Source organism: Varanus komodoensis, unplaced genomic scaffold (assembly GCF_004798865.1).
Source record: "Varanus komodoensis strain SLA01 unplaced genomic scaffold, ASM479886v1 scaffold1, whole genome shotgun sequence".
NCBI classification, from domain to species: domain Eukaryota; kingdom Metazoa; phylum Chordata; class Lepidosauria; order Squamata; family Varanidae; genus Varanus; species Varanus komodoensis.
In genome coordinates this window covers 87,365,434-87,388,184 of record NW_025335268.1, presented here as the reverse complement: position 1 = coordinate 87,388,184, position 22,751 = coordinate 87,365,434, and the positions used below count along the sequence as shown (strand labels likewise).

The 22,751-nt window shown below is 39.6% G+C and overlaps 1 protein-coding gene across 4 annotated transcripts in view; it reads right to left on the bottom strand.

Annotated features, from left to right (window-relative positions):
• The window catches only part of NPAS2 (neuronal PAS domain protein 2), a 77,305-nt gene that overhangs the window by 36,725 nt on the left and 17,829 nt on the right, over window positions 1-22,751 (bottom strand). For 3 of the 4 annotated variants that reach the window (XM_044433866.1, XM_044433853.1, XM_044433860.1), the window contains exons 2-5: window positions 10,547-10,600; window positions 7,219-7,367; window positions 6,237-6,328; window positions 2,242-2,331 (exon numbers count right to left, since the gene is read on the bottom strand). In XM_044433866.1, coding sequence (XP_044289801.1) covers window positions 2,242-2,331; window positions 6,237-6,328; window positions 7,219-7,367; window positions 10,547-10,578 — 363 coding nt within the window. In that variant the 5' untranslated portion in view covers window positions 10,579-10,600. Of the gene's footprint in view, window positions 1-2,241; window positions 2,332-6,236; window positions 6,329-7,218; window positions 7,368-10,546; window positions 10,630-22,751 lie in introns of those variants that run through there. The other variant, XM_044433876.1, reaches the window with a different exon arrangement.

Sequence of the window (22,751 nt, the reverse complement as noted above, 5' to 3'; positions counted from 1 at the left end):
ACTCCAAGAATAAATTACTGCAATGACCTCTGGGTGGAGCTGCCCTTAAGGCTGATCTGGAAGCTGGGGGCTGAAGCAGAAGCAACTCCTTATCACATGCAACTCCTTTACTGAGGGAAATGCACAGGCTGCCTATGCATTACTGGGACAGGTTTAAAGTTTTGCTGCTAGTGAATAAACAACTTGGGGTCAAGACACATGAGAGATCACCTTATCCCTTATCATCCTGTCTGATCAATGAGGTCATCATATGGCTTATTCTTCATAGTTCTGCATAGTCCTATGAGCCTGTTGGAGACCACCCAGAAAACAGCCTTTCCATGGAATTTCATTCCTCTGGAGGTCAGGCAGGCAGTAATATTTTGTTGTTTTTGGTACTTCCAGAATACATCTTTAAGTCAAGAAGGATTCCTTGACCAACCAGCTATATTTTTAACCTTTTTAATTTTAAAAAACAAAGCCAAAAAGTATATTTTTAAAGGCATAATCCTATTACAATGATTGTAAGCCCTCAGACTCAGAGGCTTATATTCATCCTATACAGGGCAAGAGTAAGCGGAAGACATAAGCTTCATCTCCCCATCTTTGTGCCCTGCGATCTTGCTAGATGGCCTTTTTTGCCTAGCCCATGGAGGCATTTGGAAGGTGCATAGGAAGCAGGAGAGGCCCTGGGTTAGCTTTTATCCTAGCCTATCCAATCTCCTCCCTTCCTTGCCCAACCTTGGATATGCAGTCAGCACAGCTGTTTCTGTGCTAGCTGTGAAGGGGAGGGGGCTGGATGCGGATACTTCTGGGAGTCCAAAGTATTATATGGCCTCTCAGATGCTGCCTTTTTATCTTTTATTGTTTACTTTTCCAGAATCTGTTTAGATGTGATATATCAATAGAGACATAAATAAAAATACACAAAAAGTCAGTCAGAATAAGTCAATAAAGGAGTCTTTTAAAAGCATTTTAATTAATATGACCTTCAATTAAAAACAGGTTATAACTTTGCCACTATGGAAGATACAGAATTATAAAGATGAAGAAACTGCAGGAATTAAGTAGTCTAGTCGAATTCCCTGCTCACAGTTGGCCCCTCAATTTTTGCCTTAATACAGGGAAGAGGAGAGCCAACTACCTCCTGAGGCAGCTGTTTGACAGTGAAACAGCTTTTACAGTTAGGAAGTATCCTGCAATGTTTAGACAACACCTCTTCCACTGCAATTTATAGTCACTGGTTCCAGTCCAGCCATCTGGAGCAGCAGAAAACAAAACAAATCTGTTCCATCTTCTGCTTGACAGTGCTTCAGCTACCTAAGGACAGTTGTCATGTGTGCCCTGAATCTTTTCCTTTCTGTGCTAAACATGGTCAGCTATTCCAATTGTTCCATATAGGCCTTGCTTTCTGTGGCCCTCACCATCCTCTTTTGGATTTGCTGCAACCTGTCATGGTCCTTCATAAACTGTGACACTTAAATTGAAGACAGTACTGCAGATACTGCCTCACAAGTGCAAAAGACAGTTGAATCTATTACTTCCCATGATCTGGACCCTACATTTCTCTAAAATTGGATTAGCATGTTTAGCAGATGCACTAAATCACCTAGCATCTTCTCCCATGTTGTGTTGTCAAGATCCCCCGCTGCTCACATTCTTGTGTATCTGATTTTTTTGTACCTAAATGTATTTACATTGTACATTGCTGTTGTACTTCATTGTGTTGGTTATTGATGGGCTTACAGCCCATCAAGATAGCTCTCAATCTTGATTCTGTCTCTGAAATGCAAAGAAGAGATGGCCACTTTTCTCCAAGGTGCCCACCACTTTCACTTCAACCACCAGGCTTCAGGCCAGATGTAAGAGCCAATGGTGTCCAAGTGCTAGTGCGAATGACACTGTGCTATTGCAAATCAACTTTAGTGCAATAACAATAGTGTGTGCTGCTGTGATAAGTTTCCCCATTTTATTCTAGAACAACATCACTCTCACTAACGCTGAACATCACCAGATCTTGCCCCAATATTCCTTTCGCCTCCTCCTGAAAGGATGATGTTGTTAGCAAAAGAAAGCAAGAATTGATATTGTGCGTGGTACTTGTTTTCCTTTCCATTTTCCCACAGTTTCCATGGCAAAAGGATGAGTCTCTCAAGTGTGAGGTTGTGCTTTCATTAATTGTGTTTTTATCCAGACAAGCTCAAGTGCAACAATCAGTTGAAGACATCTAGGCTGCATAATAAACGCACAAGAATTACTTACTGGTAAATGTCCAAGAAGAGGCGTGATACTGTCAGAAACATACACAATGCTTCCATCTGTGGCAACAGCTATAACAAATCCATCTAATGCCTGAGGGAATAAGGTGAAAGAAGAAAGAGTACAAGTCTTATTAACTATGAATTGGTAAGGCACATATTTTAGATTTACATTAGAAGTTTGAAAATTATTATAAGCATAAAATCTTTTTAAAATGTTCTTTCAAAGTACCTCAGTGATTCAAACAAAACTGGATGCTTTTACATAAGCTATGGTGGTTTAAACCACTGTGCTGCTGAGCTGGTTGACTGAAAGGTCGCCAGTTCAAATCTGCACAATGGGGTGAGTTCCCATTGCTCCGTCCCAGCTCCGGCCAACCTTGCAGTTCGAAAGCATGCAAAAGCAAGTAGATAAAAAGGTACCACTTCGGTGGGCAGGTAACAGCGTTCCGTGCACTTTGGTGTTTAGTCATGCCGGCCACATGACCACGGAGACTGTCTGTGGACAAATGCTGGCTCCCTCAGCTAGGAAACGGAGATGACTACCATCCCCTAGAGTCAGGCATGACTGGACGTAACGTCAAGGGGAGACCTTTACCCGCCTTCATGGATCACTGCCTTGTCGTGGCAAAGGGGCTTGCATAGCTCAATGAAGTTATGAGCTCTGCCGTGCAGGGTCACCCAAGACGGACAGGTCATAGCAGAGAGCTCTGACAAAATGTGATCCACTGGAGAAGGAAATGGCAACCCACTCCAGTATCTTTGCCATGAAAACCCCATGGACAGTACCAAAAGACAAAAAGATATGATGCTGGAAGATGAGCCCCTCAGGTCGGAAGGTGTCCAATATGCTACAGGGAAGAGCAGAGAGCTAGTACTAGTAGCGCCAGAAAGAATGAAGCGACTGGGTCAAAGACGAAAGGACAGTCAGTTGCTGATGTATCTGGTGGTGAAAGGAGAGTCCAATGCTGCAAAGATCTATACTCCATAGGAACCTAGAATGTAAGATCCATGACTCAAGGCAAGCTGGATGTGATCAAACAAGAGATGACAAGACTGAACATCAACATCTTAGGAATCAGTGAACTAAAATGGACAGGAATGGGTGAATTTAATTCGGATGACCATCAGGTATACTACTGCGGGCAAGAATCCCTCAGAAGAAATGGAGTAGCCTTCATAGTCAATAAAAGAGTAAGAAAAGCAGTACTGGGATACAATCTCCAAAATGACAGAATGATCTCAGTTCGAATCCAAGGCAAACCTTGGATTCAATTGGTTCAAAATAGAGCTGCCAGGCTGCTGACGGGGACTGGGCGTTATGTTCACATGACTCCAGTCCTCCGTCAGCTTCACTGGCTTCCCATTGAAGTCCGGGCCCAATTCAAGGTGTTGGTGATGACCTATAAAGCCCTTAACGGCTTGGGTCCTGCTTACCTGAAGGAGCGCTTACGTCCATGTATGCACGCCCGCCCCTTGAGATCAGCGGGAGAGGCCCTTCTCCGGGAACCCTCTGTGAAGGAAATTAGGAGGGTAAGTACTCGGAGGAGGGCTTTCTCTGCGGTGGCGCCCAATCTATGGAATGCGCTCCCCAGAGAGGTCCGCCTGGCGCCGTCGTTATTTGTTTTTTGGTGCCAGGCGAAGACCTTTTTATTCAAATGTTATTTTAATTGTTAATATTATTTATTCATTTTATTCTTTGGCCAGGGCTACTTAATTTATATTGTTAATTTATATTGTTTTATTGAATTCTATTTATTTATGGTTTGTGAGCCGCCCCGAGGCTTTGGCGAATGGGGTGGCATATTAGTCCCCTAAATAAATAAATAAACAAACAAACAAACAAACCATTCAACATCACAACAGTCCAAGTCTATGCCCCAACCACTGGTGCTGAAGAGGCTGAAGTTGACTGGCTCTATGAAGGCCTACAACACCTTCTACAATTAACTCCAAAAAATGATGTCCTTATCATCATGGGGGATTGGAATGCTAAAGTAGGAAGCCAAAAGATAACCGGAATAACAGGCAAGTTTGGCCTTGGAGTACAAAATGAAGCAGGGCAAAGGCTGGTAGAATTTTGTCAAGAGAATACGATGGTCATAGCCAACATTCTTTTCCAACAACCCAAGAGACAACTCTACACATGGACATCACCAGACGGTCAACACAGAAATCAGATTGACTATGTGCTCTGCAGCCAAAGATGGAGAAGCTCTATACAGTCAGTAAACTAGACCAGGAGCTGACTGTGGCTCAGATCATGAGCTTCTGGTTGCAAAATTTAGGCTTAAGTTGAAGAAAGTAGGGAAAAGCACTAGGCCACTCAGGTATGACCTAAATCATATACTCATTCTTGCATTGTTCTATACAGCATTTATGTCTCCTCGTCACTTCAAAAAAGAATAACCAACAGAAAATTTAATTTGTTCTGGTTTTCAGAAAGCTTTATTGTATTTTTCTACTTTCTGCTTCCAGCTGTGAAAGTTCTATATTTCCAAGAAATCAAACTGAGATTATAAAATCTGGAATGAAACTTTGAATGATGCATTGAGCCATGAACTACTTTTGCCCTAACACGTTTTTGTATTATTGTAGCACTTAACCTAGAGAAGAAGGAATTCTCCAAAGATAGTTGTGCTGGGCTTGTTACTGTGGAGAGCTGTTTGTGTAAATAATATCTTTATTTTGAATCCATTATACATTCTACAGATGGACCCTCATCAGGATGTTATGGAAGAATGTTGTCAATGTATCCAAACATAACTCTATTTTTACTTCTCAGTTTGCAAACAGTTTGTTCAGCAGAAGGATGGTACGTTTTTCTGCAAAGATTGCTCAAAAGAAGCAACCAAGTCTGTAAAAAGGAAGCCGGTAACAGCTGAAAGCCAAGCAGAAATTCAACTGGTGCAGTTTTTGCTGCTTTGCAGGTACAACGAGGGGAACAAGAACCTTGACCTGTTGATGTTTAGGTTGTCACATACTGTAGCTGTTAAACACAGATGAACCATGCTAAGAAAAAAAGGTTAGCTACTAATAATGATATTGGCAGAGAAACCTGTATGAAATGTATGCCATATGCAAAAACAGAACAATGGAAAATTCTGTTTAATATCAAGCCTGCACAACAGTCACTAAAAACCTACTTTGAAAGAAGTTCTAAAACTTAACAGGACGTAATTGAAAGACCATCTCACTTAAGGTACAGCAGCCTAAAAAGCTGTTACAGGATAAGCATCTTAATGATGGCACACTGTAAAAATTGATTTTTTTCAAATGTTTACAGTGTGTCTAACAAAACCCATTTAGACATCACTGAAACACTACTGAAACCTATTGATAAGGTGGCAATTATAATTAACATAATGTTATTAGTTTAATGTGTTACATGCTTAGAGAATTAACAGAAATATCTGCTTTCAAAGCAAAATGAAAATATTTGCTGGCTTATAACACAGTTTTTTATTGAACTATAAATTACATTGGCAGTCAATCATCATGAAATAGAATTGTCCAAGTTTCAGATTTTTATTTTTTGGCATTAAATTAGAATATTTTAGAATCAAAGCAAAATAAAGAATGCATACAAGCTATAATTACTATTTTGTTATTAGCAGTATATTTACTTTACAATTAGTAAGTATGCCACCTGTTTAATTTTAAGTAGTTTAGGAATGCATGCTTTGGCAGAAAGAAATTCTACCATATCCAAAGCTTCCCAGCCAGCCGGGACTTTTTCTATCTAAACAAGCATAGGATAGCGTCCTAAAAGTAATTTGGTAGCCCAGACAGTTTGTGTTTGTTTGTTGGTTTGTCTTTCCACCCTTGGATACAAATAATCACCTGCAAAGAAGCAATAGTTTTCTTTTAGAAACTATTTTTCTTGCAGAACTTTTGTCTAACTCTGTAAGTGCAGACTAAAAGTACCCAGCTGTAGCCACTGTTTATATTGGAGGAAGAGACACACATTGAAAAGTAGGCAAAAACTGCATTTTTCACCTCCAACATCAACTGGGTAAATTCTTCATTGCTGAGAAAGGAAGGCTTCCACTCTTGCTGAACATCACAAATCTCTGTCTGTGCCGAGAATTCTAAACAAACACAAATATGTTATATATCTACCAATAAGTCAATAGTCAGCTCAGGTGAGATAAAACTACAGGATTCTTTGTTCTAAAAAGCACAACCTGACTTCTGTAAGCATTCTACATGGTGGACTTCAACAGTGTAGAAATATCACAGCAATTAATCTGCCAAATCTATCTTTTCCTTTAAAGTAAATAAATAGCAATGAACTTTCATCACTTGTAATGTTAAAATTTAAAGCATTTACATGTAAAAATCAGCCTAAAAAATCAACAACTGATTTTAGGATGTGATAGTAGCACACTAGATTTAACTGGTAAATGAAAAAAAAATCATTAAATACTGTGTTCAATGAACTGCATGAGTTATTTCATATTGTTATTATCATCATCATCAATAAAATGTGAATTATTATGTAACACCAACAGTAACTCTATATCATACTGTTTTTCTGCCTGGCAATTCACAACAGAGAAGTATGAACTGCTCATTAATTTTGACCCAAAATGTTCTCCACAATAAAATATGTAACATGATCTAACTTGACCTGCATTTTGTCCTTTGGAACTGCTTCCAAAATCTTACTGCACAGAGATCTTTAGCACAACTAATTTAGTGTTTTGGCATTCAGCCAACACATCTACACTTATCATATTCATGACACATAGGAATGATTCCTTGTTTAAATATTACAAGAATAAGAAGCAGGCCTGACAAACTTCATATGAATCTACAGGTTCCAATTTCTATTTTTCATACTTGGTGATACCCGTTGTTGGGAAAAAACACATACGTCAAAACAAGCCTGTTTTTGACTGCTGGGAAAGAACTGCTTATTACCAAAGGCATTAGCTGACAGTATACATATAGCAGGGGTATTATTTTATCTTGTTACCATTATGTTTCTGAAGAAAACCAATAACTTTTTCAAGTACTGTGGTTTTATCCATTTTACGAGTGTTTCCTGGAAGCATTGAGCTGAGCTCCTTGATAAGGATGTTGAACTGGTCACGCCTCTTCTTTTCAGACTTGTTTCGTGAAGCCCTATCAATAGGAGAAAAGTGAAAAGAACAAGAAGTGCAAGCTTTATGAATTATTTCTTATTATGGGCAAAATAAACCAGTAGCCAGAGATTAAAAGCTGTCCTGAGACAGTTCTGAAGCAATGGCTTCCACTACTCCCATTTTCCTAAGCCAAGGAATACTTTCCAAAAAAGAACAAACACACTAACGCCCAACTGTTATGCCACACAGGCCTGTCTCTGCATGCTCCACAAACTCACACAGGTCCAATTGTTCAGATATGGCCTATGTATATAAAATCCAATGCATATTAAAATCATCTTCAGTTGGGGGGGGGCGGTCCAGGCATTTTGGTCTCTCTGTGTTGAATTGCATGCATAGGACATATTTAGAGGTTCTGTCCTCACATGGATGGAAGTGAAGGGCTGGTGAAGCAGAACTGGCACCAGGGTGAAGGGAACCAGATCAGGAAAAGGATTGTCCAAGCTGCCCTCTAGCCAATGAAAACCATTGGAAAAGAAGCTATTTCTCACTTGGTAAATGCCAAATTCATCAATGCAATTCACATTAAAAATGAGGAACATAAAAGGACTGACATCAGTTCACATTACCCTAACCTGCTTCCCATGGAGAAAGGCACTTGCCCCTTCAAGTGCAAACACTACATGCTCTCAGATCATATGTTAATAATGTGCATAAATATAATACTCATTCCTGCAGTACTCAGTAGTGTCATTTATGACAAAATCTCCTTGTCAATTGTAAAGGAAATCAATTATTCACTTTCATATTCTGTCCAATATCTAGGACTGAATAGTGGCCTTCTGTTATTGTGATAATGCATGGATTAGAAAAATAGAGAGCTGAGCCAAGCAACAGAGTACCATGACCTATATTATTAAAAGAAAGCTGCAGGGAATGAAGAAATAGAGAAGAGATAAGAGTGAATCAAAGAGCAATGCCCAGACTATAATTTTTTTCATTAAAAGAAAAGAAAACATAACTGGAGAAAGCAAAGCAGATGCAATCTAGGGCTCCATATTGCCAATTAATCTGCTGGTCTCACAAAACCAAGGACGTGTCTACAAGCGGGGGAGAGGTACTAGCAAACAGCTGCTGTGATATTCCAGATGCCAGTCAGATTTGATAGTTATTATTGCCTTTCATTCCAACAAAGCCTTTCCTGCTTCCTTAGGCACCCCAAATGAGATGATAGCAATTCTGTCATGAAGCCCTTTTGGTACTGTTGACCCAGCACGGAAAACTGGAGACTTGTGCCAGTTTTGAACATAAAATGAAAGAATAATGTTTCCTAGGTATGCTTTTTGTGTTGTACCTAGCTTTTAATTTCTCCTTACCTTGTTATGTCACCCTCTTGGAACTAACTGAGGAAGATGGATGGTGTTACCATGGGCACATAACCTTGCCTCCTAACTTATGTGCCTTACCAAAATGTAGTTATTTTTCCTTGTTGCTATTTCAACACCTAGAAGGGCCTATCTGAACCTCAGTCCTAACCCTAACCCCACAACATGTAGCACCACTTTTAAAATTTCTGTTTAATAGGTTTATTTCAGTTAATAATATTATTTGTAATTACTATAATAAAGAATGTTTTAGCAAATTTTTAGTTAGAAAAGTCCTTTCTCCTTCTGTATCCTTCTGTGGATGGAAACACAATCCACTTAAAAAAAATCTTTGTCCCTTAAAAAAATACTTTTTTGTTCCCTGTATCTATGGCTCCATGATGACTTGATCCTCTACTTACAGTAAAGGTGGATTGGAGGAAAAGACCAAGACGACTGGGGAACAGGAATCCTGCTTGCAATGGAGACCTGCTGCTATTGGAAGTGGTAAGTGGATTTTTCCCTAGCCTTATTCCTCCTATCAAGCTGTTAAGTAGAAAAGCATGAATTAGGAGTGGTACTTAAATTATATTTATCCAACAGAAGAAGAGTGGGACAAGGCATACCTGGATTTACCCAGCATGAGATGCAGTAGTTAAAGTGGAGGATTATGATCACTGGTGGCTCTTTTGATCTTGAGGAAGAAATATTATTTGTTTGTGATGAGATCAAATCTCAGGAGGAAGGGTCACAGCCCAATTTTGCTCTTTGCTCTTGCTGTTAGATTCTCAGGATACTTTTTATCAGCTCTGTTGGAACTGCCACTTCTACTCTTACCTAGTGGAGCAGGAAACTCTGCTACTCTCATACGTGCATAGGAATATAGCTAAACTCCAAGCACATCTAAGCTGTGCCTGCCTGACTTAAGAAACAAGTGAAATCTTTCCTTTTTAGCTGACCTTTGGGATAGCAAGCTGATTTGTTTCTATAGTTTGGGTTTTTGTCTGCTTTTATGATAACTGGCATAGCACAATGGCTAAGTGGATCCTTGGTTCAAATCTTGCCTCCGCTGTGAACTTCGTAGGTAGCCTTATGCAAGCCATTCTACCTCAGTCTCATTCCCCCACCCCCACATCTGCAATAGGAGGTATAGTACCACTGATTTATCTTACAGAGGGTTAGCATGGATGACCACTAGATAGAGCACAACGTGCTTGGAACACTTCAAGGAGCTATACAAATGTGGTATACAATTAAACACCATGATATTTTATTATATTATACATTAATGTTTACATTTGAAACTCCAGTGTATTAGACTACAATTCTCATTGTTCTTTGCTATTTCGGGATGATGGCAGCTTTAGTCAAATATCTCTGGAGGGGACCAGACTGGAGAAAGCTGTATTAGGCAAACAGCAACCTTTTCTTCTTGCTTAGTTCAGCATATCTTCCACAATGTATATTAATTCCATAACAAAATGGGTTTGAAATTACTTTCTATCTGTAATTTCTTTCTTTATTGATTTTTATGTTCTGCCAACACTAAAAATATGGGTTTCATGGGACTCATGAATATTTTATGTGTGTTAGTTCAGATGCTGTTCTCTGTTAAGGAAACTAGTAACATCTGCCATAAGAAAGGCTTCAGATGGCCCCTGTAAAAAACGAAAGTAAACCACAGAACAGTGCTTTGAGATTCAATTGTTGAGATTTGAGATTCAATTGTTTCAAATGTTGTGCCAAGCTTAATTTTCTCTTCTGCCTCCTGCTCCTCCTCTCTTTCGAGTGGTTAGATGACAAAAAATAGCTTTATAAAGCATACAATTAAGTTTGCACAAAACTGGGTACTCACCTCTTTGCCCTGTCTTTTTCATCCTCATCCATTAGATTGTCTAAGCAGCTTTTTCTGTTGAAAGAATTTAGGATAGTGGTTACACATAATTTCACTAGATTTCTATCATGGTTAGATTTCCAACAGAATCATTGTTGCTTTACTTAATTCACCATGACACCTAAATGTATTTTAAGCCAGTGAATCATCACTCAACCCTCTTTGTCTGCTTGTTTTGGCCATAGTAGAGCCACATCAGACTGCAAGCCTGCTCTTTTTTCTTTCTTTTTGCACAGTGAAGATGAGGTGGAGGATCCTCTTAGGCATCCCAAAACATCCAGCAGCTGACTTCTTCCTAAGGGCCCCAACACAGAGCCTGCTAGCATCAGAACAGCACTGACACCTCATGGGGCCCTTAGGGGTCTCCTGGCTGATTCAGACTGAGAACCAGGAGGAAGGTCCTGGCTTGCCATGGGTAATAGTGAAGCACTGCAATGCACTTGGTATAGCAGTTGCGCACTCACTATAAGGGCTGCCTAGTGCAGGAAGAGGGGATTATATAAGCAGGAGTGTATTCTGAGCTTTCAGCATTTTCCCCAGCCATCTATCTATTACATTTTCAGCAGCTTTGGCAGGCAGTTTTGCATCTACTCGTTACAAACTTCTTGCAATTAAAGAAAAAAAATGACTGAGCCTTTTAAAGGACAACTAAAAGAAGCCAGAAACATGAAAATGATTACTCATCAGCCTTAACAAATACAGTTAGTCCCCAGGTTATGGATGAGTTCCATTCCTGAGAACATCCTTACGTTGAATTTAAGTCAGATATATATACACACATATGTAAGTCAGATCACATATATAAAAAGCATATAAAATACTTAAGAAACACTTCTATATACACAAAAATGTCTTAAACACAATGCCACGTTTTAATAATTATATTAATACAGTAATAATAAAGTGAATACAGGTACTGAAGAGAGAGACATACATCTGTATGTATGTTTGTAGGTACACTACAGTTCTTAAAACAGTTTAGACAGAAAGATAAAAACAATTGTAAAAAGATTATTAAAGGTCAACACTTCCTGAGCTAACATTAAGCCTAACTTTAACTGGATGATGATGGAGAAGTAACTGGTATTGAAAGAGGATGGAGCTGTAGAATCGGGGTTCGATTGCGCTGCTGGAGCAGCAGGTGCAGAGGCTATCACTGGCGTTGCTTTCGAGTTCTGACTTCGCTGCTTGCCAGCACTGCTTTCCCCTTTCTCTTTTCGCTTTCCTCCTTCCTTCCTTCCTATTCATCCCTTTCTTCCTCTCCTCACTGCCCAGTGCTTCCTGCATGCTGCTCATGAGCACCCGCTTGCCACTTGAGGACAAGGAGGGACTTCCGGGCTTGCTCATTTGTTAAGTACAAGTTTGGACAATTATAACCAGGGAACTATCTGCACAAGATATGCAGATAATATATAACAGCAGCATTTCAGGTCAGAGTTTAAACTCTTTGCATTCCACAAATGAGATGTCAGACATCATAACAGAGTATAACAGAAACCATGACAGAATAATACTTTTATTAGGACCAACTAAAAAGATCACTGAGTTTCCCTTCCCTTTTCCCCTTCTTTGCTTAACATCCAGCCTAAAGAAATGTTTTGGTAAACTCCCAAAAGCTTGTCACTAGCATTTTAGTTCAGCCTAGTAAACAGAATGTCATGCTGGGTTTATTTTCTCTAATGGACCAACAATGGTACTTCCAAAACCTTCCATTATCTTGCATGGTTTGCCTGACAGTGTATTTATTGTCAGGATCTGGGTAGCTGCAGGGCTCCTTCCGCTGGCCAAGTGCCAGAACGACAGCCTTGGAAGTTGCAGGATTAGTCCTAGACTCTACTGCAGCTGCCAAGGCCTGCCAAGGCCACCTGGGAGCCCTGGAAGATGAGCTATTTAAAAACTGGCTCTTCCCTCCAGAAGCTGCCTTGGCAACATTAGTTTCCAGACTCTACTTTTGTCTACTGAACTGCACTATGACTGACTCCTGGTTTTGACCATGGCCTTTTTTGGTATTATAACTTAGACTTGTGATTTAGACTGGTGATTGGACCGTGGCCTTGTACCATCTTGCCTCGCTGCTTGGATTCTGGTGCATTTGTCCATTCCCCAAAGCCTTACATTGATTTAGTCAATATATTTGTTAGCTTCCTTTCAAGACCATGTCCTTTCTGTCTCTGCATGTCTGAGTAAGATTGAGTTCAGAAAAGTTGAGAAATAGTTCTTGTTATTGTATACCATCAAGTTATTTCACACTTATGAAGATCCAATTAATGTCCTCCAAAATGTCCCACCACTTGCCTATTGGATCCTTGCCCGTCTTGGTTAATAAATAACTCCAAGCACGGGATTGGGACCTGGATCTTGGAAGTGGTTAACGCTTCTCTGAGGGAGGGTCGAGTGCCTGCCCCTTTAAAGGAGGTGGTAATACGACCGGTCCTGAAGAAAGCGTCACTGGATCCAGAGATGGCCACTAACTATAGACCTGTGGCCAACATCCCGTTTCTGGGCAAGGTGTTGGAGCAAGTGGTGGCGGGACAACTCCAAGCACTCTTGGATGAAACTGATTATCTGGATCCTTTTCAGTCAGGCTTCAGACCTGGGTACAGTACTGAATCTGCCTTGGTCGCCCTGTACGATGACCTGTGCAGGGAGAAGGACAGGGGGAGTGCATCCCTGTTGGTTCTTCTGGACCTCTCGGCGGCTTTCGATACCATCGACCATGGTATCCTTCTGGATAGGCTTGCGGGATTGGGGGTTGGAGGCACTCCTATCTCAACGGTCGATTCCAGAAGGTAGTGCTGGGGGACCATGTCTCTACGTCATGGCAGTTATGCCATGGAGTACCACAGGGCTCCATTCTATCCCCTCTGCTATTTAACATCTATATGAAACCGCTGGGAGAGGTCATCAGGAGGTGTGGGCTGCAGAATCATCAATACGCTGATGATACCCAGCTCTACCTCTCGTTTTCCACTAATCCAGGTGAGGCAGTGGCTGTGCTGAACCGGTGCTTGGCCGAGGTAAGGGAATGGATGAGGGCCAATAAACTGAAACTCAACCCAGACAAGACGGAGGTCCTGTTGGTTGGTGGATCGGGTTTCGGAGAGGATGGATTTGACCTGGTCCTGAATGGTGCAACACTCCCTCTTAGGGATAAGGTCCGCAGCTTAGGAGTACTCCTCGACCCGGAGCTTTCTTTGGAAGCTCAGGTGACAGCGGTGGCGAGGAATGCCTTCTTTCAGCTTCGGCTGATTAATCAGCTGCGCCCCTACTTGGAGTATGACTGCCTGGCGACGGTGACACACGCGCTGGTGACTTCCCTAGACTTCTGTAACGCGCTTTACATGGGGCTTCCCCTGAAGACAGTCCGAACACTTCAATTGGTGCAAAATAGAGCTGCCAGGTTGCTGACGGGGACGGGGCGTTATGCTCACATGACTCCAGTCCTCCGTCAGCTTCACTGGCTTCCCATTGAAGCCCGGGCCCAATTATGACCTATAAAGCCCTAAACGGCTTGGGTCCTGGCTACCTGAATGAGCACTTATGTCCGTATATGCCCGACCACCCTTTGAGATCTGCGGGAGAGTCCCTTCTCCGGGAACCCTCCATGAAAGAAATTAGGAGAGTAAGTACTCGGAGGAGGGCTTTCTCTGCGGTGGCGCCCAACCTATGGAATTCACTCCCCAAAGAGGTCCGCCTGGCACCGTCGTTACTGGTTTTTCGGTAAAGACCTTTTTATTTAAACATCATTTTAATTGTTAAAACATATGATCTGGCCAGGGCAACTTCTTCTTCCTTCTCTTTTCTCCTCCTATATTTTTATTTACTTATTTTATACTGATAATTTTAATTTTATATTTGTAACTCAGTGTATTTTTTGTATTTTTGTATTTAATGGTAATTTATTATGTTCTATTGTATTTCAATGTATTTTATTGTGTTGTAAGCCGCCCCGAGGTTTCGGCAAGGGGCGGCATAGAAATGTTATAATAATAATAAATAATAATAAAAAATGTCCTGTTTTTGAGAGTCTTGTGCAATTCCTGTAAACTGGAGGCTGTAGCTTCCTTGATGAAACTGATCCATCTCATATTTGATCATTAGGGGAAGTTGCAGGTAGAAGAAAACAATATGTCTTCTATAGTGACCTGAAACATCTTAATTCTAGAACCAAGGCCATATTTTCAAGCCAAAGAAAAGTAGTAGATTCTTGGTGCCTCTGATTCTAAATTAAATCTGGAACAAAGTGGGGGAATCAATTCTAGGCTTGTATGCCACATTAAGCAGTCAGAACATAGAAGAGAAGCAAAGATTGGATTTCCTTTAAGGAACCAGAGCTAAAATTAGGATTCATCAGACACTGGAAGCAAGACAGGCAAGAGAAGTCGCATAAACATGGTATACACAAACCATGAAGCCCTACTATGTTGCAATAGCATTTATAATAAGATGAACAAGCAGAAGAAAGAAGTATTGTTTGAAAGCACCTTCAGATGCTAGAACATGAATTTGTATTCTTGAACAAAACCTCTATATTGGTTTACCTTACAATGTCCTGTCACATATTTGAAGTTCCCACAGCACAGTTCAGTGCAAGAACTTCCTCCATTCTGGTTGGTTGGTTAGTTAGTTATTTAGAGTATTTGTATGCCATCTCATCGCATAGCCTCGGGGCGGCTTACATAAAATAAAATAAAACATAATACAAATAAAATCCAGATCCACCCTGGCTGCAGATTAAAACCTATAAGCTGATGTTAAAATTTATTAAAATATTGTTGAAATAAAAAGTTCTTAGTCTGGCACCGAAAAACAAATAACGACAGCACCAGGCGGACCTCTCTGGGGAGCGCATTCCATAGGCGGGGTGCCACCACAGAGAAAACCCTCCTCTGGGTACTCTGTCTCCTAATGTCTTTCATGGAGGGTTCCCGGAGGACCTCTGCTGCCGATCTCAGGGGGCGGGAGGGCAAATACAGAAGAAGGTGTTCCTTTAGGTATCCAGGTCCCAATGGGTAATATTCATACCCATTACACTCTTAGCATTCTAGAACCATACCTTTTTCTCCATTTAATATATCTTGAGGGTTCTTTTCTATTCTATTGCATTTGTGTCCCAGTCTTTATTTATAGATATTGTAAACTGCTATTGTTATAAACCCTTTACAGCTTTGAGAGCTGTGAAAGGAATACAAAAGTGATAAATAAACAAATATAAAAAATATTACATAAAACATTTAACAATTTAGTTGAAATTTGATAAGGGAAAGGTTAGAGAGGGAAACTCAGCTGCTTTGTTTAGTGTTAAAGTATATTTGTTGACTTGTTGCACCTTTTAGGTGGAGCTTGTCTGCCAGGTGTTCAGGGCTTTTAGCGCCTAACTACAAAATCACTCATAGTGTTCTGCCCCTGTTAGTCACTCAGGTTCTTGGCTTGTATGCCACAAATATAAGCATACAGAAGCAGATTTTGGACCTGCTTCTGTGACTGAAAGGCCAGCTTGCAGTGGTTCCCAGGTGCATTCTATATCAATTCTATTTCATAAGAAAGCTGCAGCCTTTCTAATCCGATTCAAGACTAGAATTGTCACTTGTGATCTGAAACTAATTTTCTATCATGCATTCTATGTAGATCTGCATTTCAGAAATATCTGGTTACTTCACAAGTAGGTCACAAAGAGAAAGTAACCCTATTGCGCCAACAACTCCACTTCCTTGTGTCAGGGATACACTTCAAGATGTTGTTTCTGATCTATAAAGTGCTAAGAGGCTTAAATCCTTACATAACTGACAAAATGGTTCTGCATGATCTGTTATAATCTATGAGATCATCTTAGGACAATCTTCCCTAGCCTCCTGATGCGTCTTTCAACAATTTACATAATCTCAATCAGTATGACCATTGTCTGGCTGGAATGATAGGAGCTGAGGTTCAATACAGCTGAAGGGTACTGGGTTGGAAAAGGCTGTTCTTGAGTGTCCCATAATATTCTCTATGCCCCTAAGACCTGAAAAGAGGACATTATGAAAACTGTCTCAATGCCCCTTTCCCTGGAAATTTACAAGGACCCAAACCGCACCTGTACCTTTTCGAAAAGTGCTGAAAAATCTTTTTATTTAGTTTGGCTTTAAGTGGCTGGGATGAAAAGGCAAGAAATGATTCTGGGCCTGTATTTTAGGATTCAGATGGATGAATTGCTATGTTACTTATTGGTTTTTCTGAAATTCATTTTTACCTACACTAAGATCTTCACATGTGACAGACTAGAATCACATGCAGTGATTATGCAGTGCTGTTTCTGAAGCATGTTTGTTACTCACCCTACCCCATCTTAAGGCTGGGATACTTTACTTATGTCTAAATTTATATAGTGTTTATCCTTTTACTTGTATTCTCCACTAGATTTCTTTAACTATGATTTTGAGGTATGAAATAGCTATAATACCTTCCTAAATATCATTCAGCAGCAAATCTGAATGATAGAGCCAGTGTGGTGTAGTGGTGAAGAGCATGGGACTGGGACTCAGAGGATCTGGGTTCTAGTCCCCGCTCAGCCATGGAGCCAACTGGGTGACTCTGGGCCAGTCACAGACTCTCAGCCCAACCTACCTCACAGGGTTGTTGTTGTGAGGAAAAGATGGAGGAGGAGGAGGAGGATGTAAGCTGCCTTGAGCCCCTTGTAGGAAAAAGGCAGGATATAAATCGAAAAATAAATAAGTAAATCAAGCAGATAATAAAGCACAATCATTGTCTTATTAGCAACACCAACATTAAGAATCAGTAAAAGAGAACAGATTCTGATCAAAGTTTTGTCTGTAGGTCCCTTTGGCTACACCCATATGGGAAAGTTGTCATGTAAATCTATAATATGTGTAATCTATAAATCTCTATTTATGAACAAAAACTCAATATGAATACTGTCATGAATCATGCATGGAAAAATGTGCCTGTTCCACTGCATGAATTAAACTTCCCCACTGACCACACTTTATAGAAATCAGAAAAACAAACAATTTAAACAAATATTCCTCACTGAAGGTGGCCAGCTGCACAACCAAAAGCACTCTTTGGTGTGCCTCTTTCCCTCGCAGCAATGCTAAACAGGATTAGCCTTCTGAACACAAAACAGGAAAAGTAGGTCATTTCAGCAACACTGTTCCATGTGATGAATTGATGACGTGATTGTAATGGTCTGTTCCCAATCATCTCTCACTCTCTCTGAGCTGATTGTAGTAATGAAGGACCTGCGAAGTCTGTTATAGGAGGCATTATAAAAGGTATCTGTATTCCAGCCTTCCATGAACTTTTGACTGAAGTGCCATTAAGCATTCTAAAACAAGAGTATATATTTAGCTTATATAATTACTGGAAAAATTGTATGGACAAAGATTGGTGAAGGCTGGGGAACTAATCAATAGCTTCTGTTGTTCAAGGAATGGAACAGGGATGGAATATCATGCAGAGTCCCATTTCCTTCTCACACTATACTTACTTTGCACTGGCTGCCCGTGTCTTTACATCCTGCCATTCCTTACAAGAAGAAAAAGTAAACTAAAGTCTAGTTTGCAGGAATTAAAGTTTAAAATAAAACATGTTGGATTATTTTTATATTTTGGCCATGCCAATCCCCCCCCCCCGCCCCCCGCCCCCAACCTGAATGTGGCTCCGAAACCTTATTGAAAAACAGGGCAACTGTCAGTCTGAAAGAAATTCTTAACCTTGAACTACTGGTATAATGACAGTCTTGCATGGGAATATATAGTATCAAATTTACGGTATCAAATCTAAAACAGTATCAAATTTTAAAAGACCAAACTGCTTTGCACTGAATGGAGACCTGGCTACTTTCAAAGAGCAACAACACCATTGTAGAAACCACTGTATTTAACTATTAACTAACTGTTGTGATGCTTATTCAGGTTCTATAGCTTATTCAGGCCTATAGCTTATGGCCTATAGACCCTAAATAGAACAATCTGGATTGTTAAAATAGTTTACATGAATGAGGCCAAGTGTATTTCAGGGCAGAGTCAAACAACTGCTAATGTAGTGTCAAAAGTTTCATTTTTATTTATGCACATGAAACAGGTGCTGCTTTACCAGTGGGGTAATCTTATTGTACCTATTCTAGAGTAGATATGAAAAGCTATAGCTATTAGATTACAATTAATGTCTGTGTTGGCACACTTTTTATATTATATCTGTCTTCATACTTGCTTATTTATCTAAAGTTTTCTTATATGGCCTTTCAAAGCAAACCTTATTTATTGACTAGAAACAAAACAATGTAAACATAAAAGCCATTAACAGGCAAAGCAATCTTATCTCTTGGAACTTCTGGATAGCGAGGTTTGGATGATGTGGAGATACATATCCAACTTGGGTGTGTGTGGAGAGGTAGTTATCCCCCATCCATTGCATCCAAAGCTACTCCATTCTTTAAACTACTGGGAGATCAAAGAAAGAAGCCCACCCTCCTACAACCCCTGTCCAGGGCAGCACAGAGCAGCAGGGTTTTGGAAGCAGTGAACAATCCATCATGTTGCATCACATGCCCACCCCACTTAGAACTGTTCTCTAAACACACATATAATTAAAACCAGACTGAAACATCCAGGTCTTTAAGGCCTCTTTAGAACTAATCAGAAAGAGAGTCGAATACACTTGTGCGACATTTCATACCAGGCTGCATTGTAAAAAAGGGTTTTAAAAAATTATTCAGATTTTTAATTTAAATTGAATTTTTAAATAAAATGCTTTTTGAGGAAAAATCTAAGGATAGTTTTCTATTAAAGAAACATTATAGTCCAAAAGTTATTCATCATAAAATAAGGATTAGTTTTTAATTATGTAGCATGAGGTTGTATATTCATGCAAAGTTTAAATTTTTGGCAATTTTTCTGTCTAGAAGATACTAGAATAGATGGTTGGTTTTTCAATTCTCAGAACTGTGAATTTCTGTCTGCAGAGATCACATGCCTCCTCTTTCACACCAACAATGCCATAAAATGAACAAGCGGAGCTGAGAAAAAGACCTTAATCTTATTGTTCCTTTGCAAATCTATGTATGCAGAAACAACCCCTTACCTCTTAAGAGGTAAGTTTTTAAAAATTCAATGAATACTTCATTCAGAATGAAGATTGTTGGATGTGGAATAGATCTGCACAAGAAGCTGAGGAAGGGGGACAAGCAGTAAAAATGAAAGTGAAACCTTTCAAGCAGAATACTCCACAAGTCCTTGGACCTTTTTCTGTATAGCTTGAGGTTAATATTATTTTCCCTGCAGGAGGAAATATGTAATGGCAGCAAGAGAGCCAGTTTGGGAATATTTTAATGAAGTTCCTCTAACTACAGGTAAGGCAAGTATGCATGCAAATTATGTAGAAAACCATGCTTTAAATCAATTTCATTTAAATCAAATCCTCCCTGTTTCGTATGGATGTATCCCTTGTGCCTGGCAACCTTAGCAGGGCCTCTGTGGCTTGAACTTATGGCTGTGCCACTTCTGTCAGTGATCTTTCAATTAAAACTTGTTCTGTTTTATCTCAATGATTAGATATTATTCTGTTCCTGCACATTTGAACACACTTAGCAAACTGAAAATGTCACAAAAAGTCTTCAGATGCCACAACTGAAATGCTATAAAGTTAAAAGTCCACATTATGAATTCTGAACAATTCTGCAGTGCAAATTTCTTGATAACATATTGTGACTTGCTGAATACAGATAGAATCTAATCTTTAGAATTATCTTAATGTGTATGAAAGCATAAAAGGCCACAAATAAGTGCTTTGTTTCAATTAGGTCTAGTATGTAACTGTGTCAGAGAATATGGCAGTGAATTGTACATTTATATTAACTTCTGTTGCTCAGTTAATGAAATTATAATGTGGCACTTTATACAAAGGGCACTCTTCTTAAAATAACTGCTTGAAGCAGAGAGCAAATGACACAAGATAAATAACTCCTACATTTATCCTGAAGTTTCTCTGAATCACCAGTACTGATGACTTAAATTAAAAATAGGGTTAAATTTTGTAGTTCATGTATTACTTGGAGATAACTGATTCAATATGAACTTTCAATCAATGGTGAAACTGGAAAGAAGGGGCATATGTATGTTTGTATATATGTACAAGTTACACTGTAATAAGCAGTTCTCACGGCACTTACAGAATTAAAAAGAAAATAAGTTAAAATGAAGAGAAAAATAAAGAATACAGTAAAATGTGCTGCAGTATAAAAACCAAACTCAACATTAGGATCTAAATCAAAGAACACATCATAAACCACAAGTGTGAAAAGGTTACAAGAAGATTAAAAGGCCTGGAGAAATAAAAGGGTATTTGCTTGTGGATGAATGATTGTTAGAATAGGCACCAAGAAGGCCTCTCTGGAGAGGGCATACTATTACTGGAGAGCCACTACCGCAAAATCTTTTTCTCTGGTCTCGACCTGCCATATTTTACCTGTTGGAGACAGCTAGAGAACTAACTGACTCAGTGATAGTATATTGCAACAATGTCATATAATTAATCCATGGATGCAAATAGTACCTGATGACTGCAAATCCTGATACCCACTCTGACATTTGCATTCTCTTTGCGCATCAGAATGGCCATGCCTCTAACCTCAAGTTCAGACTGGTAAGAAGATAAGCAAGCTAGGTTCTGGGCTGCTCTATCACCAGCTGAGGAAGTAGGCTAGGTTTCTGACACTAAGGCTGAGGTTAGTGGTCAGGGGCCTGCAGGCTTGTAGCTTGTATGATCGAAGTAGAAATGAAATAAAAATGCAGTGACATATATCATCTTCTAGATGCCATGCTAAGCAATGCAATTTTTCATGCTACAATTAGTTTACATTGGCCCAAAGTAACTGGGAGTAAGAATGTGCAGTGACCTGCTTTAGTGAAATCACATTATCTGCCAGGACCAAGTGGGTCAAGAGACTTTTAAGTACAGTATGTTTATTTCTTCTTTCTTTGGTAAACTGTAGCAGAAAATTAAGTTGTAATAGCAATCCCTGGACAATCTCTTCCCATTTGTCTCACACATCTTATTTATAATGAAGAATCTGAAACTTCACTGTATGATTCTTGGCTTCTGCCCAATATAGGATTGTTGCTACCATGGCACAAGAAACACTCACCATGTTTACTGTGAGTTTACATTTATATATTTTGAAGCTTAACTATTACCCAACTTATTGTCAACTTCTGAAAAATATTAGGTATCCTATTGCTGACACATCCTGCATTTACCATTTTTAAGATATGTAAGATCATATGATTGGGATACTTAAGGCTTGTACAAATTCTTTTAGGTTTTTCTCATTCTGCATTGTTGTGTTTTATTACTTGATTTGCTTATAAAGTTCTATGAATAAAGTTCTTTGAAGGCTCAAAGGTTAACACACACATTTGTTTAGCAGCAAAAAATGACTTTCAAAACTATGCTGTCTGTGACAAGTTAAAATTGTGGTGCAGGAGTTCTTGTTCAATACCATTTATTTATTTAAAGCTTTTATAGACCGTCCCAGTTTACAACAGGTATAAATACAATAAAAATGACACAGCATCCAGTGATTAAATATTAAAACCACAATTAAAACCAATTAACAATTAAATAATGGGAAAATAAAAAGGTTTTCACCTGGCAGCAAGGCATATAGGGAAGAAGGCACTCGTTCAGGTATCCAAGACCAAACCATTTAGGGCTTTATAGGTCATCACCAGCACCTTAAATTGGGCCCAGACTTCAATTGGCAGCCAGTGTAACCAATAGAGGACCGACATTATATGTGAATACCTGCAGGTCACCATTAATATCCTCGCAGCATTATTCTGAACCAACTAAAGTATCTGGACTGTCTTCAAGAGCAGCCCCACGTAGAACACGATACAATAATCCAGTCAGGACATTACCATAGCATGGGTCACTGTTGCAAGGCAATGCTCACGCTCTCCTTTGGTATGCAGAACCCGCTGCATTGCTTTTTGAAATAAAAATGTAAAAATAGCCATGCAGGATCATACCAAGGGTCCATCTAATACAACATTCTGTTTACACAGGGTCAAACCAGCTTATCACTGGGCTCCACAAGTAGGTTATGAGTACAATCATTGGTGTACATAGGCACACTGCCTCTGATACCAGAGGTAGCAAATAG